This window comes from Cygnus atratus, chromosome 4 (assembly GCF_013377495.2).
Source record: "Cygnus atratus isolate AKBS03 ecotype Queensland, Australia chromosome 4, CAtr_DNAZoo_HiC_assembly, whole genome shotgun sequence".
NCBI lineage: Eukaryota > Metazoa > Chordata > Aves > Anseriformes > Anatidae > Cygnus > Cygnus atratus.
The window spans coordinates 69,812,193-69,839,432 of NC_066365.1; the positions used below are offsets into that span (position 1 = coordinate 69,812,193).

General features: G+C 42.0%; 1 protein-coding gene across 2 annotated transcripts; it reads right to left on the reverse strand.

Annotated features, from left to right (window-relative positions):
- Positions 1-4,565: 4,565 nt before the first annotated feature.
- TACC3 (transforming acidic coiled-coil containing protein 3) lies at positions 4,566-27,165 on the reverse strand. 2 transcript variants are annotated; one of them, XM_035547306.2, is made up of 16 exons: positions 27,006-27,165; positions 23,330-23,510; positions 23,034-23,179; positions 19,554-20,597; positions 18,258-18,354; positions 17,617-17,809; positions 16,504-16,556; positions 15,537-15,670; positions 15,339-15,450; positions 14,472-14,624; positions 8,472-8,548; positions 8,348-8,391; positions 7,289-7,449; positions 6,373-6,479; positions 6,041-6,161; positions 4,566-4,745 (listed from the first exon to the last, which is right to left on the reverse strand). In XM_035547306.2, the coding sequence occupies exons 2-16, from the start codon at positions 23,507-23,509 to the stop codon at positions 4,677-4,679; spliced, it is 2,691 nt and encodes an 896-aa protein (XP_035403199.1). In that variant the 5' UTR covers position 23,510; positions 27,006-27,165; the 3' UTR covers positions 4,566-4,676. The 2 variants fall into 2 exon arrangements, with proteins under 2 accessions (XP_035403199.1, XP_035403200.1); XM_035547307.2 differs by lacking the exons at positions 23,034-23,179; positions 23,330-23,510; positions 27,006-27,165 and adding an exon at positions 21,330-21,497.
- Between the last annotated feature and the right edge of the window lie 75 nt (positions 27,166-27,240).

The window sequence follows — 27,240 nt, forward strand, 5'->3', positions numbered from 1 at the left end:
ATGCCGTGACCAATCCATTTTACAAGCTCAAAAAAATCACAGGAATCTTTCAAAACCGAAAAAGAATCAGTTATGCCATGATTGAATGACTTCTGACAAGGCTGAGAGCTCCTCGTTCAGCCAATACAGCACGCTGAAGGTAAATGCTTTCTAAGTTTGTTTTCTAATGGAAAAAGTATTAATTTCTCTTTTCTGCTTTAAAATATTGTTTACTGGTTCAGGTAGCAAACCTTTCCTCCAAAATGAGAAAAACATAGATGTTCCATTACTTGTCTGGCTTTCTTCTGTGCAATTTAAAGTGTTGGTTTTGGTTGTTTGTTTTTAAATGAGGGACAGAAATGAATTACATCTGCTTTGGAGTTATCAGTTGCAGCCTTAGAAGTGAAGCTGTACATTTAAGTGTCCACCTGAAGTCACAGCAACCGATTCAGCCTTGCATGGTTCAAGTTTCACACTGAGATGACTCTCCTGAAACTCTCCCACGTTAAACTATGGCATTTCTTTAAACCAGAGCAGTCCAAAAAGGACTAGAAAGTCCGAATGCAACCCTCCAATTCTGGAATCAGTCTGGAGATATGTATTAAATGCAACAGGGTTTGAGCCATGACTTCAGAACCTGTAACTAGACATGAGACCAAATAGTCTGTACTTGGACCATGAAGAGTGTTCTGCTGAAACCGGGTTATGATGGAACAGGAGCTGAAATGGCTGGAAAGGTGACTTTGGACATGCTAGCCAAGGCTAAGCAGTTGCAGTTGCTTTGGAAGCCTAACAGAAAAAGGAGTCCCATCATAAACCAACATCAGTGCAGAGATTGCCTGCACAGTGGCACAGCTGAGAAGAGTCCAAGGGCAGCTGCATGCCCTTAAGACTTCAGTCATATGAAGAACCTGGGAAATGCCATGAAAAGGCGTTAAAAGCCCAGTCCCCTGAAAGACCGTACTATAAATACACTATAAATACACGAGTGCAGTTAGCTCACACAAGCAGGTTCAGGACCTTTGATCCACCCTGATCAACTTTGAAATAAAGATATCTCATCCCATATACTTGAACCAGAAACAGGCTGTCTGGAGCAAGAACTGTCACCCTCTGTTTGTGCAGCACCTAGCAATTACTTATATTTATACAAATATATATTATTTTAGTATAAATAAAGAAAAACAAGTGAGCACAGAGGCACCGGGCAGTACGCTATTTCCCTATTATCTGCTTCCTGATGATAAATAGCAATAATGTAACAAACCAACCAGCTTGACGCCTATCTGAGGGTAGTGTACTCTAACCTCATCCCACTGGAACACAACTTTAGTACTGTGCATCCAGCCACCTATATTGCATGCTGTAAAGGTGAATTCTTCTGATGGGGACTGTCCAGCATTAGAGGAATTATAGTAAAAAAGAATGATGCTTTGAAATAGGGACGGTGACACTTAAACACTCTTCAACGAGGAATTATGAAATATTAGACTTCTTCTTCCAGACTGTGAGTGTTAAATTGAAGATATTTTTCTCTGCAGGTGCAATATATAAAAGTTATCCCTTCTGAGCTGTTTAAAATGCAAAGGTCAAAGCAGACCATACAAAGCAGCAAAAAAGAAAAAAGCCGTGCACAAACTTGACAAGCAAAATGTAGTCATCCAAACTGAAAGTTAAGTAATACTTAGGTGATAAGCTTTGGTAATTCACACATTCAAGAACTCATCCTCTTCAGTGCACAGGCATTCACAGCCATCTCTATTCAAGTGATGACTGTCACATACAGCCAGTTATCTTGTAGGCAGGGAGACAACCAGCAAATAGGAGAGCCTCAGGCAGATTTCACAGCACAGTAGTCACAGATTGCGGTAGGACCGTGGTGTGCTGTCTCTCAACATCTTACTGAAGTGCAGTTTCCATTAGGCAATATCAGTAAGCAATGAACAGCCACACAAGATGTGATTCTGGATAATACGCATGATAATGAGACCAAATGAAAGTTTTATCTGGTATGCTGCTCTCTTACTGGACTTGATCTGCATCCACCTCAGTCAGCAGATTGGGAACTAAGGTATATGCAATGCCCTCATATTCAAGCAAGGGAACAAATAAGTTGAGAGGCTCCTCTCCTTTCTCCACTTCACAGCTCTCTTCCCTTTATCCACTGAGTTACTGGATCAGAGACAGTCTGCACATGCAGCCCACTCGAAGCCATCCTTGGACATTTCGCCCTGAAGGAATGAAGGAAGGTAAGGAGGGTGCCAGTACTCCCTTGTGCAGCGGTTTCCTAAAGGTACACACAAAATGCCTGCAACTCCCCTTATCCCACATCCATAGAGCAGAAGGGCAAAACTAGCAACAGAGACCCTGTCACCCAGCCAACTCTAAAGAACTTGATTCTATTAATTGTTGGTATGATACTACTTTGATAGCTGTAGCACTGAAGTTCCAGATAGCATTATCACTATTTATATACAGTCTGTTGGCATACATCACTTTGCAGCTCTTCATCCCTCCCAACAGGAATCTACTAGAACAATTGCCTTATTAGTATTAAGCACTAGTCAAGGACAATCTCCACTTCTGCAGTGTGCTAACATGCAGCCCTGTCAGTACTTGGAAGAGCAGCAGCTACATCTTGTGGGAAGATTTGGCATTGCAAGTTTATTCCTAATAATATGAATTTGTAGTTATTAGTTCAAGTTCAGTTTTGCATTAAGCTAGTCAGGGATTCTCCTGAAGTGACCTGTCTTTTTTTTTTTTTTACCTCTTTTTGTGCAAGATGTACAAAGCGAACCTTCACAGCACACTGATCCCCTGCAAACCAGTTTCTTCTAATCAAACAGCCTTTTGCCTAGGCCAGTTAGTCCACCTGGATCATCACACCGCAGATGATCCATGATCCAACACCAGAGAGAAGAGGACTACCCTTTGCGGCTGCATGCTTAATCTTATCTAACTACAGGCTAACATCAACCTGCAGCCTCAATATTCACTGAGGACTTCAATAGAAATTACTCTCCATAATTAAAAATGTGAGCAAGAGTTCACATTCAAACAGAGTTGAGAAATTTGGTACCTGTTAAGTCTGCTACCAAGGGACGCTCCAAGACACAGCTTGAAGTAATCCCCATTATCTGAAGCTCAGATAGCAAGGCTTTGTTTTTGTACAGTCTGTTCTATGAACTATTTCTTCTCTGCCTCCATTTAGCACTTCCTGAGCAATACATTAACAAAATCTAGCAATTTCTGCGGGAAGTGGGTATTCAATATCATTGCTACTGACTTCACATTGTAGTTTCAGCACTAACCTGGGAATGTGAAAGTCAAAGAAAACTCAACACACCATGAGCTTTGAAGTGTTAGTTAACCCTAGAGTGGAACAGGTCTCTAGTATTCCAGCTACATACAGCTTCCTGTAAACATACTAATAATGATAAGTAGCTACCTAGCCAGAGCATACCCCAGGTTCTACGATCTCCTAAGTATTGCTAGTCATTTTTCCTCCTGCCCAAGCAAATTACCCTTAACAAATAAGGGAAGGGCTCCAAGTACAGCTACGAGCACACGCAGCAGCAACAACCCTTCTGAGAGAAAAATGCAGCTACTAGTTAGGCAAGTGAGGGAATGACCTCCCAGCAATATTAAACAAAAAGCTGTAAGCTTACCCAATGAGACAATCCTGTAAAAGGTCTGTTAGGTAATAACTTATCTGACATATCTACTACTGCCCTAATTAAAACTGACTTCATTATGACCTGTGACCTGCAGCCTACTACATTCCTCAAAGCCTTTCCGTAAGAGTGGCATAGAGCTCTGGATGGCTGACTGGAAAGTCAATAGCATCAGACTAATGACTTGAAAAACATTATGGCAGTAGAGTAGCAAGCAAGTCTGTCCTGTTTTCCAGGCCCTTGGCTGCTTAGCTCATCTGAAAACAAATCACTTCAGCTCAGGTTTGTATTTTTCTTTTAATAAAGAAAAGCTGAAGTTCTGAGATTTTTTACATCACTAAGTGAAAAAAACATTATCCCACACCTTCCCCCTCCCCCCTGCCAAGTCCTGCTTGGAAATGAACAAAGTACAAAACACTCCTTTACAGTATTCTGCTCAGTATTCACTTTCAAGATCAGTAATTGGCCTGATTTACTGCAAACACCGATCAAGTCTTCTTAAGGTTCACAACTGTCTCTTATAAAGAAGGAACATAAGTCACCACTGACAGGACATGACGCCTAGTCTGCTTAAAACTCCAGTTCTTTCTTTATAGCATTTGCGACAGGTCAAGTTCTGTTACAATCCTCTAACTTTGGAAAGTTTTGACTGAAATGACATAGCAGGAAGTGCAAAATAGAGACATGGCCTATGCTGACCTTCATCAGCAGAGCCAGGTCATTATCACAAAATCTTGGTGTTCTCACACAGGGAAGAGACTGAGGGTAAGATGATTAAAAGTTTTTCCTTCGAGTGACATATGTGAAAATATGCAATATATTGATACGTACCAGAAGGGACAATTAAACTTCAGTATTTATAAACATGTCAGTAAATTGACATTTCCTACAAGAGATAATAATATACAAGAGGAGTGCAAATCAGAAGTTTTATTTTTTCCCCCACATACATAATTAAAAGAGTGAATGAACACACGGGACAGGGAGTCAGAGAAACTAGAAATATTTACAAAGACAGTTAAGCTATCCAATTTTTTCCATCTTCAAAATCAAGTCATCACAGATTTTTGTTAGTTCATCGTTTTCTTTCGTCTGTTAAAGAAAAAAAGAAGAGTTACAGGTACATGTAAGCTATGCTACAGCCAAGTAGCAAGCTGAGTCACAATAAGTCATGTTTCCCAACACAGAATAAAAAGTCTATTTCTATGCTAGTAACTTACACAAATTTAGTCTAAAGGGACAGTCTACTTTGTAGGTCTCATGGTACCCTTAAGAGGCCCAGGAAGTGAACCAGAATTAACTATAGTCTCTCTACTTGGACAGAATTCCATAGATCAATTTGTATCTAAAAATTTTGGAAAAATTAGACTTTCCAGACTCAAGGTCATTTTATTACATATACTGAAATTCAAGATGGTAGCAACAGTTTGGACTTTAAACTTCACAAGACAGACAACTCTGTGGGATGATGCTTTGGTACTTTTACTGACATGTGGCACTAGTTTCCAGCTTGTGTTAATCGCTTGCGTGGTTAAACCATTTTAATAAGAGTTTCTAACATAAAATACAAGAAAAATAAAATCTTAACAGAAAAAAAATAGTTCTGTGCTAAATGGCTCATCTCGTCTTTCTAGTTACAGGCCTACTGTTTCCTCATTTATTCAAACCTTAGCCATAGCTGTAAAGACATAAATACAGGATTATTTTTTTCTTAACAGCAGGAATGCATCAGCATTATGTTTTTGAGTCTTCAGTGTTGGCAGAAGTACAACCATGATGCAGTGGAACTAAGAGCATGCATTTCCAGCAATGTAAGTTTTAAACCTCAGAAATACTTCTGTTTATTTGTTCTAACAAAGGAAACTGATGTGGCTTTACAAAGCATTTCAAGACTTCATCCATGAAGTATACTTGATCGCAGTGTTTCATAAAGATTAAGGGCCTGAACAATATTGAAAGAGTTCAGCCAATACAAAACAGCTTGACTAGTGCTGATGGCTTACAAATCGTATGTCTACAAACAAGCTGAATCAGGCAGTTATTCAAGATCATTTCCAGATTCTGCTCTTGGATGTGTTTAAGTTTCAGAACACTAACTCCTTCAGTAGTTCAGAGAGCCTGCTGAGGCAGCAGCCTCTATTGGTCATTTCTGTGACCCACCTATGGGAACAAGCCCTTTTGCTCCAAAAAAATCTGTACATACAGATAAGGCACACGTCAATTATGTCAAGACTCAATTTCAGTACTTATTTCCCAACACCTACCTGGACAGCAGTCACCAAAACCAGCACAGTTACTAGGACTATTTCCAGTAGTGGTGCAAGGTATTTCTTCAGCTTGTCTAAGGCAATATCTTAAAGAGACTCACTCATGGCATTTTGACTAACCTTTTGTTCAAGGCTCCTCTCTAAAGACTGGATCCTCATTTGTTCTTTGCGGAGACTGGCTTGGAGTGCTGCAGTCTCCGATTTAGCTTTGCTTCGTACCTGGGCAATTTCCTCATTTGCTCTGGAATTGAAGCAAAATGAGTTTTTATATCACCTTCAGACAGCACAGCAGAACTGTTCATAGAATCACACTAGATTCTCATACTTTGAATATTAACCCCCCAAATCAATACTTTACGCCAAGTTTTGGCATCAACAAGCCCCATTTTACAGCAGCTGAGGAGAACTGCATATTTCACTCCTAGTACTCGGTTTCTTGGCTTGGTACTTACTGATGCAGCTTTTCTTCAGCATGTGCCTTTAGTGCCTGATATCTCTGTTCCTCTCTCTTAATTCTAGCCAGGTATTCTTCAGCACATTTTTTCAAAGCCTCTTCATTCTGTCCCAGGAAGAAGTTTAGTTAGCTTTTTATGTACTACCATGTGCAAAAGTCTTTCCATTTTACAAGTCAGCTACTTAACTACAAAGTGACAGTATTTACCAATCAGAGTAATAGGAACAATTGCTAAGTCCCATAAGCTTTGGAACAAGTGCCAAGTCTCCCTACTAATTCCAGCTCTTGACTTTAGCAACTCACTGTCTCCAGGTGATGCTTTAACTCTGTGCTCAGAAAAGGGCTTTGGAAAGCAGGGTGGAGAGATGGAAAGAATACAAGATGAAGGAAGTCTTGCATTGGTTTCTGCTGAATAATTCTAAGCATTTTGTATAAGAAACCATTGTTTATGATCATCATTAGCTTCATTCTTCCGGCCTCTGAATGTTTGACTTCACCAGTTTAAGCTAAAGAACATTCAGTAAGTATATCATTTTGACTTGTAATAGAAAATCCTCTTCAGCAACCATTCAACACTACGTAGGGGAAAACAAGCTGCCCTTATGCAACAAATTGCTACAGTAGATTTGTCCCCATAATTAACAGAAAAACCAATATGCATACAATAAGAAACAGCTCGTTTTTGTTTGAAAAGACTTCGGCTTCTAACAGAAAGATCATTATCATACTTTAAGCCAGCCACTAAATATAATAGATCATTTTTTAATCTTTAAAGCAGACAACTTGTTTTACAGGCTGTGCCTCTACTAGCTAATTAATGGCTGCTCTAGAAATTCATAACTTATGATCTTCTCTAAGAGGAAAGGAAGTCTTATTTATCTTGTAAGAATATTATTTGCATTATAGCATCTTACTTTACGGTAACCCTCCAGCACTTCTTTCTGTTTTTCAAATCGCTTAAAGAGTTCAGAAAAAGACTTCTCCATAGAATTCAGATCTGAAATAACTTGCTGCTTCTCTTCCACCATCCTCTGGATTTCTTTCTTCGAAAGCTCCTTTTGCTTCTGAGCATCCTCTAAAGAAATCGGAGGTAACAGGGTTACACTCATGATAGTTATTGAATTAGTATAAAGCTAGATCCATAGTATGGACAAATAACCCCCCAGATAACACTATGAAAAGAGATTTTTTCATAGTGTAATGTCTCCTCCAAAAAGGATGCTGGAAAGTAGCAATATTCTCTTAGTTTGCTAAATATTCTCTTGTCCTAACCCCAAGGCCATTAAAGATTGTGATTATCACAATAGTTGAATAACTGGAGAAGACTGGGATAACAAGACAAACTGTCTGGCAAACCCTTCCAGGAAAACTTTTTGCTAGCACACCTGAGCTACATTTCCCACAGGCTTACTTTTAAAAAAGCACACACACGAAAAAAACCCTAGCATACTATTCAGTTTCCTTAAAGAACTACATTTAAGCAAGGCACAGATTTGGCTAATTCACTTGTCAGCTAGGACAATGTACCTATGTAACAAGAATTTCGCTTAATGTTCTTCAAAGTTAGGAAGACAAACTTGATGGAAGCAAACGCCAGATCAGTCCAGCAAGATCTACTGATATCCTATCGCTTAATTAAGGCCAGATAATAAACCGTTAAACAAGCTACAGACATCTGGATCTGCCAATTTTAATAAAGTGGTAGTTCACAGTCCACTGGAGCGTCAGAGGATGTTAGATGTGTTCATGCTTGCCTCCCAATGTCATTATCATCTACTAAATCAACACACAGCCAGGTCTGTATGAATATTCATTGAAATGTTACCCTCTAAGTACCTTGTCTGAAACCTTATTCACCCTGAAAGAACTTGAAACATTAATGACATCAGAAGTGAAACAGTATTAAGTTCAGTTGGCAACCTTAGGCTAAGCACTGCCCCCAAAATAATCTAAAATGTAAATTCAGAACTTACCCATCATTTGGGTTATTGTACCTTCAAACTCTGCAACTATTTTTCTAAAAAGGAAAACAAAAGTTAGACCATAAGATGGAAGAAGTAGCTGGAGTAAATAAGCAGGCACAGAAGCAATGCTTACCCCATTTCCTTGTATTCCATATGAAGCTTGTCATACTTCTTTTTCCATTCGAGAGTCTCCAACTGTTTCTCTTGAACCTTTGAGGGAAAAGTAAACCCGTCGCTTTCTCAGGAAGTGATACAAGATTTGATACTAGGAACAGTCCAAAGGGTAGCTTAGTTATACTTAATTTTATCCATGTCAAATTCTAACTGCTTAACAGGTTCAAAGTGGAGTGTTTCTTTACAAATTTGAGTCAAGTAAGATGTAGGTGAAAACTAGAACTCAAACTGCACCATTCCTAGTGTTACCAAGTTCTCTCAGCTGGCAAGATCAGAGTCAGCTCAGTCCACCACTTGCCTGCTCTTATTCATCCTACACATAGGTCATTGCTCATGGGCCAGTAATGCTCTGCCAAGGAGTAACACTCTCTCAAGTGACATATATCCCCTTTTTATTTACAAATCAGATAAAGTAAGTCACACATCTACTGACCATAACACAGGAAAGACAGCAAATACTGAAAGGCTATGCTGGTCAAGATTAAACTGCTGTTTGGAGTCATCTTTATTCAATAATCCCTCTCCCTACCACATTTCCAAATTTAAGACACCTCAGTCATCTTAAAAATAAACATAGCTATTTCAGACACAGACACAGATTTCTAGGTTGGAAGAGACCTCAAGATCATCGAGTCCAACCTCCGACCTAACACTAAGTACTCCACTAAACCATATCGCTAAGCTCTACATCTAAACGTCTTTTAAAGACCTCCAGGGATGGTGACTCCACCACCTCCCTGGGCAGCCCGTTCCAATGCTTAATAACCCTTTCGGTAAAGAAGTACTTCCTAACATCCAACCTAAAACTCCCCTGTCGCAACTTTCGCCCATTCCCCCTCGTCCTGTCACCAGGCATGTGGGAGAACAGACCAACCCCCACCTCGCTACAGCCTCCTTTAAGGTACCTGTAGAGAGCGATAAGGTCGCCCCTGAGCCTCCTCTTCTCCAGGCTGAACAAGCCCAGCTCCCTCAGCCGCTCCTCGTAAGACTTGTTCTCCAGACCCCTCACCAGCTTGATCGCCCTTCTCTGGACTCGCTGGAGCACGTCCATGTCCTTCCTGTAGCGAGGGGCCCAAAACTGAACACAGTACTCAAGGTGTGGCCTCACCAGAGCCGAGTACAGGGGGACAATCACTTCCCTAGACCTGCTGGCCACACTGCTTCTTATACAGGCCAGGATGCTGTTGGCCTTCTTGGCCACCTGAGCACACTGCTGGCTCATATTCAGCCGACTATCAACCAATACTCCCAGGTCCTTCTCGGCCAGGCAGCTTTCCAGCCACTCATCTCCCAGCCTGTAGCTCTGCTTGGGGTTGTTGCGCCCCAGGTGCAGGACCCGGCACTTGGCCTTGTTGAACTTCATACAGTTGACCTCAGCCCATCGCTCCAGCCTATCCAGATCCTCCTGCAGAGCCTTCCTGCCCTCGAGCAGATCGACACACGCACTTAGCTTGGTGTCATCTGCAAACTTACTGAGGGTGCACTGGACGCCCTCATCCAGATCATCGATAAAGATATTAAAGAGGACCGGCCCCAGTACCGAGCCGTGGGGGACACCACTTGTGACCGGCCTCCAACCAGATTTGACTCCATTCACCACAACTCTCTGGGCCCGGCTATCCAGCCAGTTTCTAACCCAGCGAAGCGTACGCCAGTCCAAGCCCCGAGCAGCCAGTTTCTTGAGGAGAATGTTGTGGGGAACGGTGTCAAAAGCCTTACTGAGGTCAAGGTAAACCACATCCACAGCCCTTCCCTCATCCACCAAGCGCGTCACTTTGTCATAGAAGGAGATCAGGTTCGTCAAGCAGGACCTGCCTTTCATAAACCCATGCTGACTGGGCCTGATCGCCTGCTTGCCCTGCGAGTGCCGCGTGATGACCCTCAAGATAATCTGCTCCATCAGCTTTCCTGGCACTGAGGTCAAACTGACAGGCCTATAGTTCCCCGGGTCTGCCCTCCGGCCCTTCTTATAGATGGGCGTCACATTGGCTAGCCGCCAGTCAACTGGGACCTCCCCCGATAGCCAGGACTGCTCATAAATGATGGAAAGCGGCTCGGCCAGCTCCTCCGCCAGTTCTTTCAGTACCCTCGGGTGCATCCCATCCGGCCCCATCGACTTGCGCACATCCAAGCTCCTTAGCAGGTCGCCAACCATTTCCTCATGAATAGCAAAGGCCACATCCTGCTCCCCATCCCCTTCCACCAGCTCAGGGCACTGGGTATCCAGAGAACAACCGGTATTGCCGCTAAAGACTGAGGCAAAGGCGGCATTAAGCACCTCAGCCTTTTCCTCATCCTTAGTAACTAGGTTTCCCCTCGCATCCAGTAAAGGATGGAGATTCTCCTTAGTCCTCCGTTTCGCATTGATATATTTGTAAAAGGATTTTTTGTTGTCTTTAACGGCAGTAGCCAGGTTGAGCTCCAGATGAGCTTTGGCCTTTCTAATTTTCTCCCTGCACAGCCTCGCTACATCCTTGTAGTCCTCCTTAGTGGCCCACCCTTTTTTCCAAAGATTATAAACCCTCTTTTTTCTGCTAAGCACAAGCCGCAACTCTCTGTTGAGCCAGGCCGGTCTTCTTCCACGCCGGCTCGTCTTTGGGCACTTGGGGACGGACCGCTCCTGTGCCGTTAAGATTTCCTTCTTGAGGAGCGCCCAGCCTTCCTGGACTCCTCTGCCCTTCAGAACCGCCTCCCAAGGGACTCGGCCAACCAGCGTCCTGAGCAGCTCAAAGTCAGCCCTCCGGAAGTCCAATACAGCAGTTTTACTGGTCCCCTTCCTGGCCTCGCCAAGAATAGAGAACTCTACCATTTCGTGGTCACTCTGTCCAAGACAGTTTCCGACCACCACATCTCCCACCAGTCCTTCTCTGTTTGTGAAGAGAAGGTCTAGCGGGGCACCACCCCTGGTAGGTTCACTGACCAGCTGCGTCAGGAAGCTATCTCCCACGCTCTCCAGAAACCTCCTAGACTGCTTTCTCTGTGCCGTGTTGTGTTTCCAGGAGATATCCGGGAAGTTGAAGTCCCCCACAAGGACAAGCGCCGACGATTTTGCAACTTCTGTCAGTTGCCTATAAAACTCCTCATCCGTCTCCTCATCCTGGTTCGGCGGTCTATAACAGACCCCGACCAGGACGCTAGCCTTGCCGGCCTTCCCGCAGATCCTAACCCACAGGGATTCAACCTTATCATTCCCAGCCTGGAGTTCCACAACATCAAGAGATTCTCTAATGTAGAGAGCCACACCACCATTTCACATCAGTTTAATTAAAGCAGAGCTCACAGTAACAGCAAAGAATGCTTTTACTGCTTAATACTAAATATTTTGTGCAAACTCCAGGAATTCAGTTTTGTCCCGGGATTTCTACTAATAGCTATAATGTTGATAGTTGACTGTGCAGTGTGGGAGGCCTTGAACATCGAACAAGGCCCAAAACAGCCTTGAAATTTGAACAGGAGAAGGTAAGAGCACATAATTACTGCTGGCGTCCTCTTAAAGTTGCACAGTACACTGCAGTATACTGTTTTTTGGGCAGTTTTAAGAGTAAATGCATTTTAAGTGTACTGTAATATTTCAGATGGCAGGAAGCGAGCCACAAATGAAAAAGAATATAAAATAAGCAGAATCTGAACATTTCAGCTCAGGAGATATGCTTGCAGAAGGCATCAACAATAGTTACGCTAGGAACAACTGCTAAAACAGCAAAAGCGTGTTAAGATAGAAGCTTTCATTAGCAAACTCAGCTGAAATGGTTCAGCAGACAAAAAAGCATGCTTTCATGAAATGACGTATTTGCTCAGAAGGAAAATACATTTTCCCTCCTTCTCTCATCAGCTTGAGTTGTTTCACAAAAATAACATCTTAAATTCAATCCATCTTGCTTTCAGGTTAATACAGTAAACCCAAGCACTTCTATCCATTTTTAAGTGCCCCAACAGCTGCTGTAACACAGTCACACCTGCCTTGCTGCAACTATTTCTACATGTTTAATGGTGCTCTAATCTCTCACTTCAAAGAACTATGTTCAAAATATTACAAGCTTTACTCCCTGTTCTTATCTAACATCTTTATTTTAGATCACTGCACTAAGAGCTGACCCCTGCCAGAGTCACACATTTCTCATTTCGTGTACTAGACAACATACTGGATAAAAAGTTACTCCCAGAAAAGGTAATATTTTTATACTCTAAAGGGAAAGAAAAAAAATGTAAAGCAGCAAGAGGCTGCAGGTCACTTTCACTAAGGGCATTTACTGGTTGCGATATTGTTCGCTGGGAATTTAGAATGCTGTTTTCTTCTGAAGTTAATTTTGAAGTGAAGGCTAGCTTTATGGAAACTGATGCTTCAGTCCTGCTCTTACAATATTCAGTATTAGTAAATTCACATAATCCAAAAGCTATAATAATTAAGCATCCATATTTTTAAAGTGAGGGAATACACTATTCTTTTGGCATCAGGGAGAAGGTGGGGTTTCAAAAGTGATTTCTGTAGTGATTTAGTTACAGAAGATAATGAGGAAAGTACCCCAGGCATCAATACTTGGCCCAGTCCTGTTTACCATTTTCATTAACAACCTGGATGATGGGGGCAGAGCACACCCTCAGTGAATTCACAGATGACACAAAAGGGAATGACCAATTCACCAGAGGGTCATGCTGTCATCTAGAGGGACCTCAACAGGCTAGAGACGTACAAAGCCCTGCACCTCAGGAGGAACAACTGGCACCAATACATGCTGGGAGACACCCAACTAGAAAGCAGCTTTGCAGAAAAGGATCTAGGAATCCTGGTAGACACCAATTTGAACACGAACCAGCAACGTGCCCTTGCTCTTATGAAGGCTAACTATTCATGGATGCATCAGGCAAAGTATCAGCAGCAGGGCAAGAGAGGCAATCCTTCCCCTCGCGATCCTTCCCCTCAGCACTGGTGAGGCTGCACCTGGAGTGCTGGGTCTAGTTCTGGATCCCCCAATACTGGAAAGAGTCCAACAGAAGTCCACCAAGATGGTGAAAGGAATGGAGCACCTATCCTACAAGGAGAGTTGAGACTATTCAGCCTGGAGAAATAAGCAGCTCATGGGGATTTCATCCATGTCTGTAAATACCTGAAGGGAAGATGCAAAGAAGACCGAGCCAGGCTCTTTCCAGCAGTGCCCAGTGACAGGACAAGAGGCAACAGACAAAGACTGGAACACAAGGGGTTCCCCCTGAATATCAGGAAACAATTCTTTACTGTGCAGGCGACGGAACACTAGCACAGGTTGCCCAGAGAGGTTGTGGAGCTCCCCCCTCCTCAGAGAGCTTGAAAAGCCACCTGTACGTGGTCCTGGGCAGCCTGCTCTGGGTGGCCCTGCCTGAGCAGCCATCAGACCACACAGCCTCCAGAGGGCCCTTCCAACCTCAGCCATTCTGTGAGTCTGTGTTTAAAATCCCACCGACTCTTTCTGCTGCTCCCAACTAACGTTAGTCCAGAGTGAGCTCCAGATCTCCCCACCACTTATTTTAGTAGCTGGACATACTGACATGCCTCCCTATTCCACAAAGGAGTTATCACCACACTGAATTAACATTACAGATTTATCTTGTTTTACTGAAGTAATTATATGAAAAGCAGCCCCTCCTTCCCACTGATAAGAACAGATATTTCCTGGGTAGTTTAATAAGAAGTACTTCGATAACTGGTATCAAGCCCCAAATCATTCTATCTGATAATGAATGCTTTTTAATATGGATCAGTTCCAAGGCAGAAAAGTGAAGTGTGACATAAGTTTGACGTATTTCCTTAAATATCAGCTCTTCAGAGTTCTATACCTATTGCTCCTATCAAGCACACAACAGGCTTTTGGGGATGAGATGTTTATGTCAAGTATGACTGATAGAACTGCCAAGCGTAGAACTCTACAACACAATTTAAACGAAAGGGATTTTCAAGGCTATGCATCGTCAAATGTCACCATACCTCTCTTTTAACCAGTTCAACAGCTGCATCCATGTCTTTTTGGCTATATTTTAGTACATCTATAATAGCATCCACCGCAGCATCTGTGGAAGCAGCAAAAGGGAGCGGAGAAACGTTGCTAGTGAGGGAGTCTGGGATTAAGGAACCTGTGTCCTGTGAGGAGACAAAAGTTGAGTTAAGTGATTCTGACTTTTTATGCAATCATTAGCTGTTTGTAGATTACTCAATGTAAATGAATATATTCCAATAAGCCCCCCCCCAAATACCTCCATAACTTAATTACCATAGCTTTCTTATCTTGTAGGTATTTTGTAAAGCTACATAGTTATCTGAGGTGTAACACAGTGCTAGCCACCAATTATCTGCTGTGTTTCTGATAGTTATGACACCACACTATTCCCTATGAGTAAATAAAACACCTTTTCAGGATGAGATACTGTGTGCAATTCTGTTCATACAAGGGTGTTCATTGCTCTGAAGCTTACACTGCATGGCATCAAGTTTAATCAAAAGTGCTTTTCATCTCAGCAGGGCAATTAAAATACAAGTTTGTCTTATTTTTGTGGCTTCAGCTGTATGAAAAAGGTTGGTTGATTAAAGCATTTTTTAAAAACAGCTCAAATTCTCCTAGACTATGTGCAATGTCACCAGTTTCCACAAAAAAGATTTGTAATACAAGAAAATTAAGTCCATCCAGAAGTTCAGCTTTGATATGAGTAGTTATCCAACCCTTCTAGGACAACAATTTGAATAAGCCTTAAGTATACTGCAATCTTTAGAAGCTGTGAAAGCCTTAACTCCAGATTCTGGCTGACCCCTTCCCCAAAATAGCAACATGAAACCTAGTATCACTCCAGACATCCTTACAGAAGTTGTAAATGTTCCTAGAAGATCTAATCCTTTTGGTTTTTCTTCAATTTGAAGACTCGCTGCAGGCTTTTCAGCTTCCTCAAGCAGTTTGCTTAGATCAGAAACAGGGCTAAAAACAAACACACGACATAATATTCAAGTGCTGCCTTTTCTTGTAACACTACATACAACAGTCTAGATTAAATCAATACCTACCCACACAGTGGTGGAGCAGTCATGATGCTTGTACTTGTCTCAATAGTGCCAAAAATTGGTTTTCTTGGACTGTCTCTCAACAGAGGGTCAAACTTCAAATACAGCGATTGTTTCCTCAAAGCAGACTCTTTGAACTGAGGGGAAAAGGCATAAACTTGCAGATTTGCTGCTTCATAGAATAACACACACGCAAACCCCCACACAAATAACCCTCTGGAGAGAGGGTGAGCCTATTCTTCTGTGGCCAGAGTATTGTTCTCAGGAGAAAAATACATAAGCTTGTGGGCACCGAGTTCTTAAGTCCTTATGTAACATCAAGTGAACAGTCCTCTGCTCACAGATAGAACCAAAAGTGCAAACTTTTACTAACTATTCAAAATCAGTAAAGATGCTGAAAGATGGTACTATAAACTGAATGAGCAGTCTTGTCTTTTGTTTTTGTTCACATAACAATAAGGACAAACACAGTATGACTAAAAAACAAATTTAATTTCAGTATATTCACTCTATACTCAAAGCCACTCCCACCCTAGCCCAAATCAGGAGGAAAAAACAACTGAACTGAACTGACTGAAACATGAAATAGCCAATTCAGAGTCAGATTTCCTGAAACTGCCCATGAAACGGAAAGGCTTAAAAGATCTTTTCAAAACAATGATCCTGCACTTCCAAAGCATGCTGTTCTTGCCATTTGGGCAGAGATGGGAAATGTCATCCATCCAAACTTCACCACTATAAGGAAAATGGCAAACTCTGCAAACTGGAAGCATAGGACGTCTGATCCTTTGCAGAATTGCTTATAACCATATTCTCCCCTCTCCACCATGCCTTATAGACACACTCCTATGAAATAAACCTGTATTTCTGTAAGCAAGTTCAAAGTTACTTCACAAAAACACTTAAGGCTTGACGGCTTCCTTTCCACCCAGCCAGGGAAGCAAACAAAGCATTCCAATACAATACTTACTGATGAAGTTCCAAACTGCTCCAGATAGTCTATTTCATTGCCCATTCCTAGAACTGGAAAAGAAGTGATATGACAACGTTGCATCTTTGTTATCTCACAGTGAAGCATCTACAGCTATGCTGGTGTATACAGCCAGTAAGTTTGTGCTCCTATCTCATGAGCTCATTTTCCATCTGCTAAAAGATATTGTACTTTTATCTTAAAAAGAAATAAAATAAAAATCAGGCAAAGATTTCTAAGATAAATGAATTTATTGACACTATTTTTCCCCAGATACCTGTAAGAATATGCAAAACTTAACACAGTTGAAGAACTTCTGTCGTTCCCTGGTTAAAGCGATAAGCACACCCAGATATTCTACTCTTTTATACAGTGTCCCATGAAAGAGTAAGACCACCAATCACATCTTTAAAATTACTCTACAGCTCAAAGCTCAACCATGAAGACATAAGTCATTTCTCAACACATTGATTCCACTGAAGTACTAAGCTGCAGACTGCACTGAAGTCATTTGCTCATCCTTCCACACAATGATCCTACAAGGAATAACCTTTCCAGGTGTTTAACACCAGCTATGTGGTACGCGTTTGAGACACGCATGTAAGTGCAGGAAGACCATCCACACAGCAAGAAGCAGTGAGTATTCAAGCAGTGCTGAGGGCTTGCAGTAACCCTCAAGACTCACAATTACAGGTAGTTGCATAGCTCTAGTGTTCTCCATTTAGAAACCCCTTAATACCAGAAGTGATTTTAAGGGCAGAGGTTTTCTTAAAAAAAAAAGAAAAAAGAAAAAAAAAAGAAAAGCTGCCACTGAAGCCCCAGATAGATTATTTCTACACAAGCTTAGGTTTCATCTTCACAGGCAGCTGATTGCTGATAGCCAGCTATTTGAATTTAGCTTAATCCATTAATACAGAAAAAGTCAGAAGCAAGCTCAGGTACATTTCCCACCCTGCTATTTATTGTGTTGGGCTTTCTTTTAGCCCCAACAATCCTTCCAGAAGAGCAAAACGGACGATAAAAGCTAAAATCAGTACTAAAACTGAAGAGAAATACATGCACAGAAGTTACTGTAACAATATCTTCCATTTTGCTCTGAAGGAGTATCCTTACCTTCTGCTGACGGTCTGAAGAGCTCTTCAGGTTCAGTGCTTGCTGTCTGCTCATCTGCTGTTATTTCAGTTTTGTGTGAGCTAGGTTTAGTTTCTTCTGCAGACGTTGACCTTTTCCCACTGTCAGCAGAAACTAAATTATCTTGAGATGAGGCATTATCTGGAGACACTTTAGATGGGCTTATTTGCTTCTCCTGAAGAGAAAAAAAAACAATCCTTTTTATTGTTTAAAATAACAATTTAAATGCAATATGAAAATCACAATAATAATCAAATTGGTTTGTCACAAATTAGCTGTGCAACCAGGATAATAAGCCTCAGTAATTCACAGACATAGGAACTAAACAGTACCAACACTAAGTACAGGAGTCACTTTTTAAGAATCCACACCCTTGTGTTTGTCCTTGTATCCAACTGCTGATCAAAAATGATACCACATACCATGGCACCAATTGTCTGTCTCTGATGTTACCTTCAAAAGACAAGTCGGCACAGTTTACATTCACTCTAGAACTGCTGAAGCTTCATAAAAAAATATTCCTTGGATAAAATATCAAACATGGGTCTGACAAGGCTAAGTTGCAAAGAACTTTGTTCCATGGAACAATTTGGTAAGAGCTGGCTATCTTTTCTATACCTTACCATTGCTGGTGCCTCTGGACATTCGGCTTCTCCTTGAACCCCTGGCGTGTCTGGCATTCTTGGCTTGCCTTCTACCACATTCTGTTTGCCGATTTCCCTTGGTGGGGAGAGGAAAAAAAAGAGAGTCAAAATCCCAGTCACAGACAGTTCTGAATTTTACTTATCAGATATACTGAAGCACTGAATAAACTAAGCTTATTCGAGCGCTTCTACTGCCAAGTACAGGAAGCTTCAAGGAAGACGAGGATGTAAATTCTCTGTCTTGCCTGGTCACAACTTAAATGACAAAGCTCTACCTCCAGCAGAAGCAGTGCTATGTGGGAAGCAGAAAAATCACAGCAGTATCACTTGTTCCTATTCACTTAACACCCTTCTCATTTCCATTTGAGCAGCCCAACGTTTTTATTTTCATTTTTAAACTAAAGATAGGCTTTCGTTTAATTAAGAGCAGAATTACAAGCAGACTGCTATTTTTTTCACCAAAGCAATGCTGTGATTCTTGGTGTAAGCCACAGAACTTCATTAGAGAGGTCCAACACTTCAGTTAATGCTGACGGCATAACTTTCCACTTTGGTAAACTGTAGCTGATTACAGTATACTGGGAGCAAGAGCGCAAACATTTCTGTCAAATCAGCATCTCCTGGCAGTTTACTTCAGGTGAGTTCCTGGCTGCCTATTGTAATGCTGACATTTTAATAGTTACACTTCCTAGGAAAAGCAACACAACATCTCCCATTCTCAAGTAGAAGCTTGCTTCATCTGGTGCCAAAAAAACAGAACTTTCATGACAAGCATTTTTATAGGAGACAGCATTCAGATACCAAGAAAACGCAAGGAAGAAACAGCACCTCAGAGTTCAGCCAAGACACTAAGTATAGAACAGAACTGCCTAGTTCTTCCGTGTAGTACCTGATGTGCAACACTGCCTACTTACCTGTTTACTGAAAGATAATAGTAGTTACCTGATACTTCTCATTTTACTTTAATCTTGGAGTAGGCAAAGAGCTACTTGACCAAGGCATTAATGCTCTTTCCACATAAGTCTACCCCCTTCCCTTCCTCCAAATTTAAGGATATCTTTTGCCCAGAGCTAGCCATGGTTTCTCCAATGAAATCTTAGCTGCTGCGACATGTTGTGATAAAGGTTACCAAGTGCAATATAAGCAAGCCAACCTTGGAGGAAGAAAGTCAAGAAGGTGTAGGAGTCTAATAATTATTAGATAGATACCATCTAACTACTTTTTGCTCACATGAGTTCAAGGCACTTCTACTTTCAGTTACACAGATTTACTTACGGACTTCTGGGCTCTTTTTTCTCAAGAATTTCATCAGTAATTGGTCTGTTATCCTGCTCCACTGGAAGAGGCTCCTTTCTTGGTGAGGTGTGATCCTGCTCCTCTTGCAGGTGAGCTTTCTGAGAGCTAGGTTCAGAGCATTCAGGTGAGGTGGAAATTTTAGAGCCTCCTCCAAAGGGATTAAAGTTTGGATCATCAAGTTTGTCCCAGTCAAACTTATAAGATGCTTTTGGAACAGGAATTTCATCTTCCACATTACTTTTATTTTGCACTTCAGTATTCTCTGGCTTTGTTTTGGTAGTCGGAATTTTTTTGGAAGGTGGTTTAATTCCAGGTCTTTTACCTAGTTTCTTTGGAGGTGGTTTTCTAGCACTGGTATTATCAAAGTCAAATTCCAGTTTTACTGGTCCAGCTTTGGGGACACCAGGCTTTTCTGAAGGTTCCCTTTTGGAGACAGCAGGCTCTTCCAGAGGCTTCAACTCTTCTGCAGAAGCTTTTTCTGCTACTGAAACATTCTGAAGCTTTGACTCCCCGGTTTTGGAAGAATCAGTTACATCAGAGCTACTAGGACCCAGATTGCCAAATTTATCAACTTGGTTTACTTCCGTGGAAGTTGACTCCTGCAAAGAGTCACTGATAGCTTGCTTTGGGGACAGCTTGGGTTTGTTAGACTCCAACTCTGTCAAAACAGATTCTTTTCTAGCAAAAAAAGTATTCTCCTCTTCACTTGGATGCTCAGTACTTGCTATAGCTGAAGAAGCTGTACTATCCAGTGGAAGAGAATTACTACTTTTTTCAGAAGTTTTCCCAGGGCTGCTAGATACTCTTACAGGAGACTTTTGCAGATTTCCAGGGGAGTTCTGCAGCTGCATTGAACTCTGAAAGGGATTGATGTCATTTAAGTTATCAAAATCAAGATTGTAGGAACCTCGGCTCTTTACTGGCATCTCATCATCTGGGAAAGCAGCAGCACTGACTTTCTCTGGCATTTGTGTATTTATCTCCGTATTACTTGCTTCAGCTTCAGTCTTTTGAAGACTCGGGCTGCATTAAAAAAAGTCAAATCACACATGATATAGCTATTTTTTAGATAGCATTTCACATCATCTTTAAAGAGATATTTGCACAAGTAGCTTTCTTCAGATAAAAATTACTGGTGTAATAAGAGAGCAGCTGAGAGCAAAAGAATACCCTAAAAGCAAAAATTCAGCTGCCACCTAAACAGTCTGAAATCACAAGCTAGCACATACAAGCTACATGAAAATCAATCTTTGAAGGTACTCAGTATTCTTACGCTCTCAGTTCTACACACAGCTACCTTATGCCAGTCACCTCTGATGACCTGTACTCACTACAACATACAATTTCCATGTCACTAAGCGGTGTGAAATACACGTTGCTTAGGAAGAGTTATTAACAGCAAGCAGTTTGAGGAAAGGCACAACAAGTTGTACATTTTTGTGTAATTTCATCCATGAGTCATGACCGAGTCACAAGACAAAGACTAAACTAAATTATGATTCAGGTTCTCCCATTCTAGTCAATGCTCCGTCTGGTCACCAACAGATTTTTTCCCCCCCTACTGAAAATATCCACCAGGATATCATCTGCACAGGCCTGTATGTCAAAACAGATCCTGCATTTCAGGCACTCTGAACTCAATACAACACAAAAGCTGAAGAGCAAAGCAGTATACAAGAGAATACTTCTCCAGTAAGTAAAACATAAGACTCTCTAGCAGAAGAAACAGGTTAAAGAATGCGTTTGTGTACTCACTACTGCTGGGTATTCTACAAGTCATTGCTCTCCACGTTATTTCCCCAAACTTTACATAACTTCTGAGGCTTTGCCTCAGACTGCAGAGAGTTAAGCCATTACTTCCTGAAACAGGATTTCCTCCCATTGTTTTGTCCCTGCTCAAAGTAGCTATTTCTATGTGCCATTCATATCTGCTGTAGAGCAGGTCATGATTAAAAGCCCGTCAGTAAAAACACTACTTTGATAAGCCCAAAAGCAAAGGCGGGAGATAGAGTTCAGGAAGCTCTTCTCACCAGGTCCGAGTGCCTCTTCCCTGCGATAGTTCAGCCCCAGACTTGTTCAACTGCTCAGGCCCCTCCCATTCTCCTTCAGTGCTTAACCTAATAAATGCCAGCCCAGAGCAAGACACCTGCTTGAAACTTGGCTTACTTTACTCAGAGACTAGTCAAAAGTGACCTCTTTCAGCAAGACCCACTCCTTTAGTTTGTTTGCTACAAACAGATTCTTATATTTTAAACGTAGAAAAGATATGCACAGTAAAAGCGGTGTCTTGACACACACTCATGCCCCTAACTAAAGCCAATCAGGTGCTAGCCTTTTTAACTCAATTGAGCCATGCATGTACCAAATCTTTGATTAAGCAATAAGTTTGAGGCATAAACATAATTAAGTTACTTAAAAATTGAGGTGGCTGGCTCAGATGTACTTTTCTGAACTAGAGTGTATGCACAAATTTAAAGCTGAAGCAAACCTAAATATTTAATGAACATGTAAGCATTCAATCTTTCTCCCTTCTCCCTCTACCAAACACAAGAAGTGGGATCAAATGAATACGATAGGGTAGTTGAAAACAAAAGGATGTACTTCCTCACAGAAGACAAAGTTAAGATCTGAGGCTTCTTGCCAGCCACTGGGCACTGTAGATGCCAGACGTTTGCACAAGTTTAAGAAGGGACTGAAAATTCAGTAAGAACAGTATGCATTGAGGCCTGCCTATTTAGATAATATTTTATCATTATACCATTATAGCAATACTTGTAGTAAAAGAGAGGTTGCAAAACCCTAAACTGTAACATTGCGGACCTTGTGCTCTTCTCTAGACAGTTGCCACCAGCCTCCTTAAGACCCAGACTGCTAGACTGTTCTTCCTTGGAATTGACATGATATTCCCTGTGTTATTAGATTTCCTTTAATCTTAACACTCATTGGCTCAAGGTGGCAATTCAAGCTAACCCTCCAGAAGATGTATCCTAAGGAGAAAGCCTAAAGAGATAAAACAGTACCTAACATAAAAAAGATGAAATTTTATGGCTTGATTAACTTCAGAATAGTCATAGCCTCGCATGGAAACCTTACCGTAGGAAGCAGTTTCTCATTCTCTGCCTAAAGCGCTTCTTTTCTCTTAAATTATTTATGCTTACTAGGATAAATATATACACTCAGAAATATATCTTGTTATAGTCATCTCTAGGAAATCAGTTACTAAGGGAATTAAAAATCTAGTTCAATATTCAATATTGCAACCATGAGAAGGCTTTCTTAAAAGTAGTAACAGTTATCTTTGAAAGAAGTTTGTGTATCAAAGTCAGCATTAAGTTTTACTATTTCCATCTTGTCACAAAATACAATATTACAGTTCAAATATACAGGTTTATAAAGGGGGAAATTAGCTTGCAGATGTCCCCCTTTGCTAATGCTGCTAGCAGTGAATACTCTACTTACTCAATACTGATGGGTGCAGATAAAAGATCATCGTGCAAGGCTTCACTGCAATCATCAAGCGTGAAAGTAGACTCAAGTTTGTCTGTCATGGTAGGACTCAAGATTTTTCGAGTTTGAGGATCTCTTAGAGGAGTTTGAAAGGTTACCTTTAAGAAAGTGACGGGGGAGGGCAGGGGGAAGGAAAAAAAGAAGAACATGAACAACAGAACATTTTCAAGCTCCAAACAGCATACACATTCAGTTGTGTAGGTCATAGGAGGAAGAAGAACATAATCAATATGAAAGCAAAACTTTACCTTCATAGCTTTTGCCACGCTTTTTGGTGGCAAGTTTTCTTTCTGGGACAGGCGCAGAATGGAAGGTCTCCCTGTAGGTTCCGGTGGTGCGAAGCAAAAGCCACAGTCTTCCGCTGTTAGATCATCACTGATGTTTTCTCCATTTTCTCCATTTTCTGCATTTAAAATCTGCAGACTCATTCTAGAATATCAACACATACAACATCACTGCATGAATGAGAGGGTGTGGTCAGCCAGATGCACTTTCAGATAACCGAAGTTGGAAGCCTGGCACTGGCTAGAAAAAAAAAAAAAAAACAGCTTCAAAAGCAGCGTTAAAAGCATTAAAAATCCTGACATGAAAAGGTACCTCGAGACTATGAAAGCATCTAAATGCAGCATTTGTCCGGCCCCTCTGCTTTTGCTAGTGGTCTAGGCAGTTAATTGCTAATATTATGCTTTCCAGTTAACATACTACCCTACTAATTAAGCTGCCCATCCTTTAGGAGTAGCTCTATCATTTGCAAGTTTCTTCATTCCTAACGCCTTAAAACCAGCAGTGACGTGCAGTCACGTCTCTTGTAATAGGGCATCCTATCCTAAGCAAAATTACAGCTTTTGCAAGGGGCAGATAACAATCATTCCTCTATTTTATTCACATGGTCTCATTTCTACATTGTATATCAGCAAAAAAACAAAACAAATGTGTTTAGTTAGGGTGTGTTTAGGATCAGAGTCCTGAATAAGATTATTCAGCTTTTTCCAGCACTGTCTGAACACATGCTGCTTTTGTGAAGCACATATACTTAAGAATCCTTTGTTGTATAGACATTACTAGTATGTAAATCTGAAAAAAAAAAAAGTAATAAATAGATATTTCTGAAATATTGCTCTTAAATAAGACATGCACAAAGCTTCACTAGACCATACAGGCTTGTCTAATTTTACTAGTATTTCAAATGTGAAGGACTTGAAACTAAAGCTTCCATCACATCTGAGCTCAAAGATGAAAATAAGTTAGGAATACAAAAAGAACACTTCAAGTATCCCAGGCAAGCTAACATGTTTTATGTACTTGAACTCAGCCTACTTTTAATTCCCATTGGAGTCTCCTCTGTTTTTAAAAATTAAAGCAACAGTTCTCAGTGGTGCTACTGACAAAACAGAAACAACCAAAAAGAACCAGAACACAAGAGCCACTTTAAGCAAGATCTAGGTATAACCAGTGTCCATCAAGGATGACTCTTGAGAAGCACAGTTATCTGCCAGGCCTCTCACCAAGTGATTTCTTTCACAGGAATTAAAATTAGAAGGGATGAGACAGGACTTATGCAAGATAACCAGGATCATCAAGTAGAGATGTTGGCTTTCTGCACCGGATAACCATTCCAAATGATCTCAAAAGCTTGATTTGAACAAACAGCTGACCATTAGCTTCTTTTTTTCCATCCTCCATCATGCAGTCAACAAAATTGGCAGAGGAAGACTCCAAATGATCATTTTAATTTTCATAAAGAGGTAACAAGAACACTCCCACTGAAAGCTTTAAGTCACATTTGCAATCTCATTGCCCTTGTATATTAAAATTTCCATATTTAAGTCTCTGCATACATCTCCCCACTCTTACAATAATCCTTATGGGAGAGTCTGCTTCCTACTCTCTACTGAGCTCAGCTGCTTTGTCTGAGAAACTGACAACAGCAGGGTTTTAATCAGCAATAGAATGCAAACAACAGATATGGAAGCAATGCAAAGTACGCCTCTATTTGTTATTTCTTCATTCTTTCTTTAGCTTTCACCACACTCACACTTAGCCCAAGTTATTTTACACACAAAATATTTTTACATTAACCTGTAGAACTTGAAATAAAGCACTTCAGTGCAAGCTAAAATTGGGACAACAAACCAACAAATCTTCAGTTATTTTGTGCAATCAATTAGTTTAGAAACAAAGCCTAAGATGTGATGAAGTTGGCAGCACCTTTAAAACAAGCTCCATAAGCATGGGATGCTCACCTGGAGACTTCAGGCTTGTTATTCAGCTACACGTGCACCAGATTCAAATCACTAAAATGGTTAACAAATTGACCCTGTATACATGTATGTATATTTGTCCAGACTTTTAGATATTAAATCTAGAAGTCAAATTCTGCATTTATTTAAAATATTTAAGTAAAAAAAAATACATCTTTGTTTGAGGTGGTCAGTGGCCAATGCATACAAGTAAGGGTTGTGAAAGACAAGTTTTTCCCCCACTATGACCAAAATGAAGATCCCAAAATGAAACTGCTTCGTGTTTCTGAAGAATATTTATCTATGTACAAGCAGCAGTCTTCCATTCTGTATTTGAGAACATACGTCTGGTGACACCAAGTGAATCCAATTTATAAATTGAGGGCTTCCTGGCAGCTGTTATTTACTACTGGTCCCAGGTGCACAACACCCAATACGCCAGTATGGTCTCAAATGCCTGCACTGAACATGCAAAGCAAAAGCAGATTTTTTTTTCCTACTTATTTTTCCTTTTGAAGCCCTCCAGCAGCTAAATACAGAGCACTCACCCCAGACAGAGTAATGCAGTAAGACCAACATTCACACCCAGTATTTCAGGCTGGTTTTCACATGTTAACTGCAGCTCATGCATAACTAAGTGACCCAAGGCACGTGCTGCTGTGTTTCCCCACAGAGCTGACAGCTATCTTTTCACAAAAGGGTTGAGGTTGGAAGGGACCTCCAGAGATCATTAGTCCAACCCCCCTGCTCAAGCAGGATCACCTAGAGCATGCTGCACAGGACCACATCCAGGCGGGTTCTGAGCATCTCCAAAGAAGGAGACTCCACAACCTCGCTGGGCAGCCTGTTCCAGTGCTCCGTCATCCAAACCGTAAAGAAGTTCTCCCTCATATGGCAATGAAGCCTCCCGCGGTTCAATTTATACCCATTACCCCCTGTCCTATCACTGGCCACCACTGAGAAGAGTTTGGCCCCATCCTCTTCACATGGTCCCCTCAGGTATTTGTAGAGATTGATGAGATCCCCTCTCAGTCTCCTCTTCTCTAGGCTAAGCAGGCCCAGCTCACTTAGTTTTTCCTCAAAAAAAAAAAAAAAAAATCTTTCCTTTCTAGCGCAAACAGCTCGGCACCAGCGATGACTTTTCCCGTTAACAGCCTCCTTCACAATCATAGCCTGCCTGACTGCAGAGGCCACCCGACTCCCAAACCGTTTGAGGGACGGGAACCCGCAGCAGCCCCAGCACAGAACAGCCGTGGGGGGCAGCAGTCAGCCCCCTCACCCCACTCCCTTGCGGGGGACCGAAAGGCGGCCTCAGCCCCCAGCAACCGAGCCAGAAACGAGCATCTCTGCTGACCGAGCCCCCCCCCCGGTGGACCCCAGCCTCACAGAGCCAGACCCGTACCCCCCTTCCCTCACCCCCACGCACCCCCCCCCCCCCCCGGGACCCCCCTACACCGCCCCCAAAACCCAAGGACACCTCAAGCCCTTCCTGAGCCCCCCGCCGCCCCCTGAGCCCTCCCTCTTGGCCCCAACCCCATAAAACCCCTCACAAGACCCCCCCCCCCCCCAAAACCCTCCCAACCCCACCCCCCCCCCTCGACCCCCAAGAACCACAGAAGGGTCCCCAAGCACCCCCCAAAGCACAACGAGGACCCCCTCACTCCCCCCCCCCCCACAGCCCTACCTGCCGGCAGGACCCGGGGCCGAGCCCCCTCAGCGCGTCCAGCGGGACCCGACAGGCACCAACCAACCCCGCTCAGCCGCCGCCACCGCCGCCGCCTCAGGATTTCAAATTTCAACGGCGGCTCCAGCCAGCGAATGGGAAGCGTCATTCACAACGCCTTAGCCAATCGGGAAAGCGCGCTGCCAGGTGGGGCGGGGACTGAGGGGCGCCGCGCCAATAGGGCACCGCGGAAGGG